Here is a 12,269-nt window from a genome sequence, read left to right as displayed (position 1 = left end):
TTCACCTCCTCTTCTCCCTGCAACCGCACCCCTCCACTGCCCTCCCTCTCATTTACACACATGTACTCTGTGTTACTCCTACTGACTTTCATTCCCCTTCCCTCCAGCGTGTACCTCCACCGCTCTAGGCTCTTCTCAACCTCTAGGCTCTTCTCAACCTGCTCCCAACTCTCACCACAAATAACAATATCATCCACAAACATCATAGTCCATGGAGACTCCTGTCTGACCTTGTCTGTCAACCTGTCCATCACCACTGCAAACAGGAAAGGGCTCAGAGCCGATCCTTGATGCAGTCCAACCTCCACCTTGAACCAGTCTGTCGTTCCTCATACATGCACCACCCTCACATACTTCTCTTACACACCTGACTTCCTCATACAATACCACAACTCCTCTCTCATACGCTTTCTCTAAATCTAATTCTCTCCCGCTCTAATTTTCCTCATTCATCAGCTGCTCAAAATAATTCCTCCATCTTCTCAGCACACTGCCATTTCCATCCTTTTAGCGAAATATACCACCATCTGCCCTTCCACATTCCTCTCCTTAAGGCCATACCTACCCATCACCTCCTCATCACCTCTGTTCCCTTCACCCACATGCCCATTAACACCCATCTGCCCTAATCACCAATCTTTCATTCCTAGGTTCACCTACCACCACTTCATCTAACTCACTCCAGAATTTTTCCTTCTCCACCATCTCACAGCCCACTTGTGGAGCATAAGCACTGATGACATTTATCATCATCCCTTCAACTTTCAGCTTCATGTTTATTACCCTATCAGAATCTCTGTAGACGTCTTCCTCCTTGCATCTTCCTCCTTCGGCAAACAGTAGCCCAATTTCCACCGGCACCCTTTTGGCTAAGGATACCTGTGGCGGTCGTTGGTAACCCGGGCCTCGACCGATCCGGTATAAATTTCTGATTTGTGATCCGCATATTTGATTCCTTCCTAAGGCAACCCTTCCCATTTATCCGGGCTTGGGACCGGCACTAAAAGTGTACTAGCTTGTGCAACCCTAATGGCTGCATTCTATTCTATTCTATTCTATTCTATTCTATTCTATTCTATTCTAGTATATAGTATAGCACAATACATACGAATGAGCATTATTTCTGTGTCTGTCTTTAATGTCTGGGAAAACAGAGATAATCTTTAAATGGTAAAAATTTAGATTTTGTAGAGACTTTGCTATTGAGTTTATTGTCATCATACTATATTGCCAAAAATATTTGGACACTAGAAGAAGAAGAAGAAGAAGAAGAAGAAGATCTGCTTTCTTATTAATAAAATAATTAGTAGTAAAATTAGTAGTAAAATTAAAAATATATTATTTGTTTTTAAAAATATATTTTAATATACATCAAGTAAGCACCCTCTGCACCTGGTCCTGTGTATGAATTAGAAATTGTCAAAAGATCTGACAAAACAGTACCCCAACAATGACATCAGAGTTCGTCCGGGTTGCCAAATCCTCAGTCAAGTCAAGTCAAGTTTATTTGTATAGCGCTTTTCACAACAGACATTGTCTCAAAGCAGCTTTACACAAATCAACAGTGAAGGTGAATGGTGTGAATTTGTCCCTGATGAGCAAGCCGTGGCGACTGTGGCAAGGAAAAACTCCCTTAGATGTTATGAGGAAGAAACCTTGAGAGGAACCAGACTCAAAAGGGGAACCCATCCTCATCTGGGCGACATCAAGAGTTTGATCATACCTCAGTCTGAACCTTAACATGTAGACATTTATTCAGTGCATCAACAAACATAAACATGTTGGTTCTTGAACCACTGAGATACCTGTTCAACCATTTATTTTATCCTTTACCTGTTAAAAACAACATTTCCTGTAAGCTTGTAGCACAACATGTTTATCCGGAAATATCATTCTACCATTTAAAGACCAAAAAAAAGAAGTCTTATTCTTCTTAGTCTAACAAATAACATTGTTCATTGGTGCATGAAATGGATCATTTGTATAAGTTATGTAAATTATACAGTGTGGTTTGCTCAGTCTATTGTATTCGACATAAAGATTTTAAAGCACTATGATTACTGAAATTGTAGTCTGGCTAAGAAAAGAATGACCCTTTTACATTCTCTTAAATCTAAGACCAAGAAAACTGCATTAAATTGTAAGGAAAGAAACAGGGAGTAAAAAGACATTACAATATTTACGACATTTTTGCAGTTCAATCTATAGGAAAGGCCTTTAATTACAACATCAAAATATGTTGTGGAAACCTTGGCACTGGTGTATGTAGGTGTGGAGAAAGCCATATGGTCAAATGAGCCAGTGGATACAACTGTGGTTTGGGTCTCAGGGCCTATGGTTTGTAGAATGATGATCCGATAAATCCTATACCTTCATAGACACCAGATTTCAAAACAATTGAGCACCAATGGGAAATTTCAAGCCGTCGTCTAAGACACCATCATCCAAACACTGACTGAGGGAATATCACTTGAAAGTATAGTTGTATTGACATGTGGTATCTCTGAGGAGGCAGATTGAAGCTGTTCTGTTGGCACATCGTGGTGCAGCAGCTAAAAACTATTCTTTTAAATAAAACTACAATTCAAGAGGACAAAGAATGATTATACACATAATCAAATACACTTTACTCAACTCAAATGTTTTATTCACATTTTTTTTTTTTTTTTTACATCTGTGTTTACTCAAATTTGCCACTAGGTGGGAGTGTAACAGCTTTTATCAGCTCAAACACTAACCTATTTTAGGCCAAAGAAAGACCACATACACCTGATCAGGCATATCATGCAGCCCCATAAGCAACAAACTATGCTAACAAGCTATGCACTGTGTATTCTGACACTTTTCTATCAAAACCAGCATTAACTTAAACAATTTGAGCTACAGGAGCTTGTCTGTTGGATCGGACCACATGGGCCAGCCTTCACTCCCCACGTGCATCACTGAGCCTTTGCCACTAATGACCCTGTCACTGGTTCACCAGTGTTCCTTCCTTGGACCACTTTTAATAGATACTGACCACTGCAGACACTGCAGGAACATCTCACGCAAGCTGCAGTTTTGAACACAGTCGTTTCACCATCACAATTTGGCCTTTTCAAACTCGCTTAAATTCTTATGCTTGTCAATTTTTCCTGCTTCTTACATGTCAATTTGAGGACAAAATGTTCATTTTGCAGTTCAGATCTTCCAGTTTCCTTGATTTTGTTTTCCTGCCTGGATTTTTTAAAACACTAACAAAGATTTGTCCCATTATTTCGAAATTGTTCCTTTACTTTAGCCAGAACGAAACTTTCTCAATGCTCTGCGTTGCTGAGGTTAACTAAAATCAGATGCTGAATTTGGGGTAACAAGGAAACAAAGTGTAATTTCTGGCCAAAATATTCTAAACAAAGAGATCTGTATATAGTTAAGGTTTGTCTACTCAAATAAGGACAATGAAAACAAGTCTTGCTACTGGGGATGGAAGACTAAATCCTGAGCCCTGGGCAGGAGCCAGGGGAAGAGAACCCAGTTGCCACCTCTCCAACTCTGAACCAACATAGGGAGTCTACATTACACAGTATATGTCAATTATCATGCAGAACACAAGTCTCATCTTAGGCTGCTGTCTTCTTTCTTACTTTTACTCACTGCTTGCAAACACATCCACCAAATAGCCAAAGCCTGAGCCAAGCGCTGAATCAATGGCTGATAGAGACAGCATATTGACTATTCTTTTGACTACTCATTGGTTACAAAATCAGATCCATGCACAGATAATATTTCAGGTTTATTTTCTGAGATTCTGTGGCAGGTGTGTCTTAATGAGCAAAAAACTTAATGAGTCTATTATTACATTTCAAGTCTATGCTTGTCAAGGGTCTTCTAATATCCAGGGACCATGGCCATGTGCATAAGAGGACCTGTCAGTAATTTGCATGTGCTTGCTTGTTTACTAACAAAGAATAAATAATACGATATTGAAATGCTGTATAAGTGCAAGTTGTCAAATTTTCAGATCCAGGCTTAAGCTTATGATAGGATGAAAAGAATTATAAATTCTGCAGATTCACATTCAACAGGAATGATTCAATAAATTGGAAGAAAGCACCCGGGAAAGAAAATGATTTCTTGCTCAGTTTAGTATGTCATGTAATCAGTAAACCGGAACCTGATTGACTTACCTGATTATTTTAGTCTGTCAGCCAAACAAGATTTGATAACCAGAAAAAATTGTGTTGCATCAGTCACATAATAGCTGCTAAATAAAATAAATACATTTTATAAATGACACACCGAGTCTTCCAACATGAACTGGTTTAAAAGTCTAGTTTACTTTCATCAAATTGAACCTAAAGCTCATTTCATGTCCAACTAAACCAAAGAGATAGAAATGCTGGACGCTTGAAATGTTAGGAGAAAAACAGACTGCAGTGAAACAGTGACCTTGTCAGACACAGCGATTAAACCTGGACCATGACAGTCTGTCAGAGTCGTCTGTCCACCAGCAGTAAAAGGGTGTTCTAGACCACAGATTTATCACAAGATCCCTAGCAGAATTTTACCCGGGTGGCTGATTCAGTGTCTCCCCAGATTGTGACAGGTTCAGGCCAGGGAGGACTCTTTTCATTTGCTCCTCTTCTCCTATTCACTGCTCCTGGACTCTGATCTCCGTGAAGCCCAGCAGCTGTCTATTTGTCCGTGCGGCACATCAGAACCGACCCGAAATGCTTTTGATGTGGGGTAATACATAATAAGCCTTACACATATTTAGAACACTAATGAAGTTCTTCAGCTCATTATCTTTAATGACCCCTGGCTCAAAGACGTTTTAATTTATACTCAAAATAAACACGATTTCAATTACCCATGCAAATCTTGTGAATATGCAAAAGCCCTTGGTACTGCTGCAGAAAAAACTGGTCTGTTCGTTGTAGTTCCACTTTTTCACAATATTCCCAGCACGAAACAAGCTCATCTGTGGAGGACCATCACTGATTGATGTTAGCTCTCGATGCACTGAAACCCCTTGCTGTGCTTGGCTGGATAATTCACTTTGGCTTGTTTATATAAAAAAGAAATTGCTTCAGGCCTCAGCATCACACTGTGGTTAATTCCCCAATTCTTATTCAGCTGTTTGCTGTGGTTATGCACATTTAGAGAAGTAGAACTTAAATAATAAGGAATAGTAAAAAAGCAAGATAGATCCAAAAAAGGGGTTACTCTAATGTTTATACACTGCATCAGTAGGTTGTGCAAAATTATTCCAAAAAATTATTTTGCTGAAACTTATTAAAAATACATTAAAAGCGGGTTCAATGAATAAAGAACCACTAGGGCAATTTCCTCTACAATAAAAGTACCACTTCATTTTTTTCTACACCAGATAGAGTGAAGCAATGCTGGATTTGGTCACAGAGGGACATTATTGATCTACCAACCTCTGAATATTTACTCCATTGTAATGCATCTTCCATTTGTTCCAAAGCCCAACTGCTTATCACGATGTCCAGATCAAACTACTGGACCATGGATTTTGTTACACATGTTTCAGATTTACAAGAAAATGTTTGACCACTTCAGCCATAGTAGGACCATCCCAAAGATTGATTGCACTTTTGCAGCAACAATAGTGGTGGAAGATTTATAGCAGTAAATGTGCCCAATTGTGTAGTGGCACATCCTGGGCAAAAGCATCTGCATCTGTCTATGAAACACATCAAACTGTTATCCATCTGGTCACAAATAGATCAATCTCCATTCACAGTCTCCTGTTACCACCTTCTTATATTTTATGAAGTCTAATCACTTCCAAAGCTTCCTTGTCCACCTTAATTTTGTTTGCAATATTTTGCCTCATTGGTGTTTGATATAAAAGACCACTGAAGTGTTGCTATTGTTCTTGCATTTGTATGTGTGCAATTTTTGAAACCCAACTTGTGTGTGCAGGAATTGTGTTATGGCAGACAAGAATGCATAGGTAGCCTGCTGACTGAAAAGGTCTAGTCTGTGTTTTAAACAGAAGGTGACAACCCCATGACCCTGTGTGCCAGATACCTGTCCAGGTGCTATTGTTAGATGGCACTACGAGGCTCTGGCGAAGGAGTTAAAGCCTGGCGAACTCGCCTTCTCATTTACATTAACAACCCTTGTAATGACTCACATTTCTTGGCATGCTGCCTGTAGAATCTTGTACCAATTGCATCTCAAGTAGTGGGAATTATCTCATTAAATGTCTGGGACACCATGTTATAGATACAATACACAATGCATTTGCCAGAGTAAATGCCATAAGCCTTACAAACAAGAATATTTTTTTTTTATAAGCAACCTCATCAACCTGAATAACTAGAGAAGTTGGTAGTATCTTTATAGAAGGCATTAATATTATCCTTAGCGATCCCAGATGCATCTGCCATTCAAGTCAGCATGCATTTCTTATTAGTTTGCATCTTTACTGTGCTTCTAAATGTATGAAAGAGATTTTAGATCAATTCAACTGGCATATTCTGGACAAACCTAATTTTGTTACATGGGCAGAAAGAACTGAATTGTTTTCGGTATCCAATTGGTTGCAGAATCAAGCATTTGTTTTGCTAAAGCAATCTTAATTCCAGCCTGCAAGCCATTCACTGCAGTCCTTCATTGTTCTTGTATGAATTATTCGTATGGTGTCTATACTGAGGGTGGATTCATTAAGCAAATGCAGACAATAAGAATATTGTAAGCAGACAAGAAGAAATATTGTCTCCTTATGTGTGATAGATAGATAGATAGATAGATAGATAGATAGATAGATAGATAGATAGATAGATAGATAGATAGATAGATAGATAGATAGATAGATTTAGATTAAATAGATAGATTAGAAATGAATAAAGTGCTGTTAAATATTGGTGTATACTGTAAATACATGAACAGTCTAATGGGAAGTAGTATCTCAGTGGTAAAGAGGTTGCTACTGATGGGCCCTTAAGCAAGGTCCTTAACCCTCCGCTGCTCAGCTGTATATATGAGTTAATTGTAAGTCACCCTGAATAACGGTATACACCAAATGCAATAAATGTAAATGTAATGAGAAACTGTTCTTGATCTAAATTTTACTTATTTTAGCTAACAGCTTTTATGGCTGCCAATTCCTATACAGAGTAAAATTTTTAATTTTAACTTCATTCTGTAGTGTCAATGGAACGTTTGACTGGAAACACCGGTGTACTCCTTTACAAGGTAGTCTGGTGCACAAAGAAATATAAGAAGAAGTCATACGAATTTTATTGGAACAAAATGTTTTTTTATTAGAAAAAAAGTGTTAGAAACATTATGCACCTGTCCAGTGCCAGTGTGGTAGAATGTCTGACATTCAAAATGACATTAGTACTGCAAATGTAATTTTCACACTTGAGTTATTCCCCAGTACAATGATGCAGTTATACAATGAACAAATATGCTACAGTTATTTATTTCAATGAGATCAGCAACACCGTCGAAAATATTTCTTTTTTTATCTACAACATCTAGCCTGTTGGAAAAAAAAATATAACGTTGTCTGGAATGTTAAAATCAACTATTCTCCATAGCCCTCCTTCCAAAAAGCACAGAAGTGTAACTTTCTCCTCAATAAATATGCATGCTGGTCTTTTCCAATTAGTATTTAAAAAAATCTAAAGAAAAAAAACTCCTGGAGGCCTGGTAAAAAGCTTGGCACCATCTGAATTCTCCAAACCATCAATCATCTCTTAATAGACTCGATCAGCAGTAGGCCAGCTGTGCTGCTGTTACTCTGCCTCCACACATGGCCGGATCCCTGGCACACAAACACATGCATGACCCAGGAAGAAAAGCACCATGGAAAGAGAACTGGAGCTCAAGGAGAGGGGATGGCACCTGGTTTGAGTCCAGTAGGGTATCTGGACTGTAATTTCAAGAGAGCGCTGACTCACAAGACTATTACAAATGAACACATTTAAGTGACTGAAAGGTCTGGTAATGCTTATTGAGTTAAATTATGGGTATATACACTTAATGGCTACTTTAATAAGAATGTCTGCTAATTTGTACAATTATCCCATCAGCAACATTTGGCAGCAGCACAATGCATAAAATCAGGCAGATACAGTTCAAGAGCCGCTGTTAATGTTCATAACAAATACCCAAGAAATCCCTGGTGGTTGGTTGAAGTTTGTGCATTTACATACAACAGAAATAAGTGGGGGAAAGATTCTGCCAGTTCTTTAGCTGGTCAGTTTTGGTGAACCTGTGCCCACTGTAGCCTCAGATTCCTGTTCTTGGTTTACAGGAACCCACATGAACCCAATAGTCTATTGTTTTTGCTGCTTGAGGACAAAAACAAGGCAATGCATCTTCCTCAGTGATCGACGTGTTGTGCATTTTTAAATGTGGTAGTTTGAGATACTACAGACTTCTTTTTTATATTGAACCCATCTGGACATCTTCCTTTGACCACTCTTTTACAACACGTCAACTTTCATCAAGAGATTCTGCCTGCAGAACTGATGCTTTTTGTTTTTCCTCACCATTTTTTGTAAACCCCAAAGATGGTTGTGTGTAAAAAAATCCTTGAATATGAAATAGTTTTTGAAATATTTATTCCAACAAATGTGACAAGAGATCACTTTTTCACCTCATGCTAATGTTTTATGTGAACATTAACATACACCCGTATCTGTAAAATCATGTATGATTTTATGCATTGTACAGTTGCCACCTCATTGGCTGACTGAATAATTGCATGAATAATCCAACATACAAGTGTCCAATGATAATAGCCAATGAGTGTGGGATGAGTGTCTTTGCGAAAAAGTATATATTCAAATCACAAATAGCAAGAAAAAAAAAGTACCGTAAAGTCTAGACTACATAATATGGTCTACTAATGAATTGTCATCGTCTGCTGTCACAAGCAGTCATGTAATTCCCAGAACTGCTTTGCCAATAAACTTTATTATTTATATTACTATTAATATTCACTATGATGTGAGAATTTAAGCCAAAACTGCAAAGATCATCATCATACAAGCAATGCACACATTAGAGTCACCGTCCGCATACAATAATAGAAAATAAATATGTATTCACTAGGGGAAAAATAAGTGAAATAACAATTTTTTTTTTATGATTATTATGGTTGTAAACAATCAGCAGCGACAGGACATATGAAGGGACACCATACAAACTGGCGTGAATAGTAATATGTACTTTGAATAAGGTCCTAAAGATAAATCCAGACATCTAATTTCAGTGAGGGAAATGAATAAAGTTGATTAAAAACAGTAATTTTTTTCATATTGCTACAACTTAATCAACTGACCTGCTTGCAAATTAAGTTAGAATGTGCAGTTGTTCGTTTATGCAACGTACAATGAGGTCCAAAAGTCTGATACCACATTGAAACTTGGGGGGAAAATAAATATATATAAAGATTAATTGCATATACTTTGCAATGAAAATTGTATCGGGTTAGAAAATAATACAAAACAGAAGCATTCTCCGACATTTGGATGCCATTGTACAGAAATTAGTGCAGAATCAAACTCGATTACATCTGTTCATTTTCGAGGTCTCCAGACTGCACACCAACATTTACACAACCAAATGTTCCTGACAGTATGATATTGGCTGAATACACACTCAGCTTCCCACCTCTCTCAGCATGCCACTGTGATATACTCAAGTCTTCCTGACACCAACCAGAAGTCACAGATGGCTTCAAAATGGCTCAAATTGCCCAAAAATCAGGCCAATTCATTAATGTGTCCCAGCTGGCTCACAGAGTGCTGAGCTTAGAATGGAGGTCTCTATTTTTAGCTTGCTGAGCTAACTGAAATTATTCAGTTAGCCAAGAGTAACAGAACAACCAACAGCAAAATATACTTCGACATTGATCGCTAAAGCACATTAAGTGACAGTATACATGTTATGCTATTCTCAGAAATCACTCATAGCTAATTAGTAGCTAATGACACTTCGAAAATCAGGAACTCCTCAAGTGTGTATGCCAATACCTATTCCATTTTAACACTTTCTACCTTAGAGTGCACAAAGTGACATGCTGACCAGAGGCAGATTTAGTGTCATTGCCACCAACGAGAACTGATGTTCTGGATCAGTATGGTTGCTGCTACAGCCCTCATCTAAAAGCGACCAACAGAATTATGGCATAGGATAATGCAAACATATTCAAATACAGAAATGCCATTGAACAAACATAACCAAAACATGTTAATGAACAGAAGAAAATATGTAGAACGAATGTTTCTGTTGTCATAAGCAGAAGCCATTTTCTTTAATTGTAGGTCTTACATTATATGATCTTTGTCATATAAGCTGGACACGTGGTATCACAATTTGGCAGATATGTTAATAGGATTATTATTTTATACAGTATGACCGAAAAAACCCACAGAGATCACAATGTGTAAAACCAGCTTTAGGTGTAAAAGGTGTAAAGTAAATTTTAGGGCACAGATATCAAAAACATCTCACACATGAGTTGAAGGTCAAAGGAGGGAAAGTGTAAGGCTTGTAAACGCTTTTGTTCCCAGACAGTATGCAGGGATCGGAAAATGACACACTCCTCCTATAAAGTCCCTGACTTTGTTTGCGAATATGTTTGGACTGGACCAAGAAGTCAGACGTCAACATCTAGAACTTGATAAATTAATCAACTCTCCCTCTTTTTCTCCCCAAGTGAAAAACGTTGCTGACTCACAGATTTATGACCAAACCGCTGATTTAAGACATCGCATGATATATGACAGGCTTGTATATTTTACCACAAAAATAGATTTTAGTGCATTCAGCATTTGTGCCCCACTGAAGCACTGCAGCAACGCTGTATGATCGCTGACACTTCACTACCATCTCCCAGACTGCAGCAAGCTGACCTGTGAAAATGGAATTCTGCTAATGGTCTCTGCTAATAGCACTAGGAGCTCTAAAACTGCCTATTAAATCCTGGTGGAGGCCCAAAAGATGAACTTGTCTACTCTATAACTAAGATTTTGTAGCAGAAATGGACTACAGCGTGGGAAACCGATGCAAAGACTGGCTAGACGAATTCTCTGGCATCTTCTCTAGTGATAATCAAAATTGTATAAGTCAGCAGAGTATACAGTCTTCACACGAGATACTTAACAAGGACTCCCAATCACATCTGGACAGAGGTTTAATGGAACACACTCATTTAAATGGCTAAAACCTGAGTTATTTAATGGACGTCATTAAAAAGACCACAACAATAAACATCATTATATAAATTATGGACCACTGACATTTGGATTATTTGCATGAATATGGTTACATTTTTTATATTAACAAGATGTATGCACATCCATATATTACTAGTATGATTTTTTCCTCATGTCTTAATTGTATTTTCGAAACAAAACCTTCGAAAAACAGCCTGACATAGACATAAGACCTTTTTTTTTTATTTTTAAGAGAGCCTTGGTGCAATAGATATGTGACATAGAAAACACTAAACAGTCAGCCTGCATTCTTCTACACTGCCACCAAGGAGAGATTTCACTTTGCTTACTCTGACATGAAATTCTGTCCCTGGCAAATGTCCTCTCTTGTCGTTGTCTTCAGCTCTGAACTCATCTGCCACACTTGTGGCTCAGGTTCTCAACTGAAGTGTTATAGATACATAATAACGCTCAGTTACTCTCAGTTCCTGTTCTCTCTAATGAGAGCTGGTGGGATGTAATGTTTCACAGAGTGGGGTGGGGCTGGGGGGGCAGGGGGGTTAGTTCTGTCTGCTAGGACCCACGCTCTCAAGGTCTCTGGGTCACAACAGATCCTCGTAGTCCAAGAGTTTCGAGTGCTGCCGTGTCTTCCATAATCGGTAGAGGCGAAAGTCAAAATACATTTCGATCATTTCCTTTCCTGTGACAGAGAGAGCAAGTCAAAGGACTGATACAAATGGTATAATGTTTTAGTGAATAAATATCTAGGTCTGCAAAAAAAGATGATGAGAAAAACAGATGGGGAAAGAAAAAACATGAACAAGCCAAGCACTGTGTAACAGAATCATAGAAAAGAACACATAATTCATCAAGATACTTCAAAAACTGAGTCCACATAGTATGTGAATTCTTGATCAGTTTCTTGAACAGTTTCTTAACCTCTTTGCTTAATAATTCCATAACGCAACCTTAAGGTATCAAGGTATCACCTATGCTAGTGGTCCCCAACCTTTTTTGCGCCACAGACCACTTTAATGTCAGACAATATTTTCACGGAACAACCTTTAAGGTGTGGCAGAT

General features: G+C 38.2%; 1 protein-coding gene across 1 annotated transcript in view; it reads right to left on the bottom strand.

Annotated features, from left to right (window-relative positions):
- Window positions 1-7,256: 7,256 nt before the first annotated feature.
- The window catches only part of nsmfa (NMDA receptor synaptonuclear signaling and neuronal migration factor a), a 35,763-nt gene continuing 30,750 nt past the window's right edge, over window positions 7,257-12,269 (bottom strand). Inside the window, 1 exon segment of the mRNA XM_046868010.1 lies at window positions 7,257-11,889. Coding sequence (XP_046723966.1) covers window positions 11,792-11,889 — 98 coding nt within the window. The 3' untranslated portion in view covers window positions 7,257-11,791.

The sequence above is a fragment of the Silurus meridionalis genome, chromosome 15, assembly GCF_014805685.1.
Source record: "Silurus meridionalis isolate SWU-2019-XX chromosome 15, ASM1480568v1, whole genome shotgun sequence".
In the NCBI taxonomy this organism is placed as follows: Eukaryota; Metazoa; Chordata; class Actinopteri; order Siluriformes; family Siluridae; genus Silurus; species Silurus meridionalis.
The sequence above is the reverse complement of the archived record's forward strand: the minus strand, read 5'-3'. Positions and strand labels throughout refer to the sequence as shown.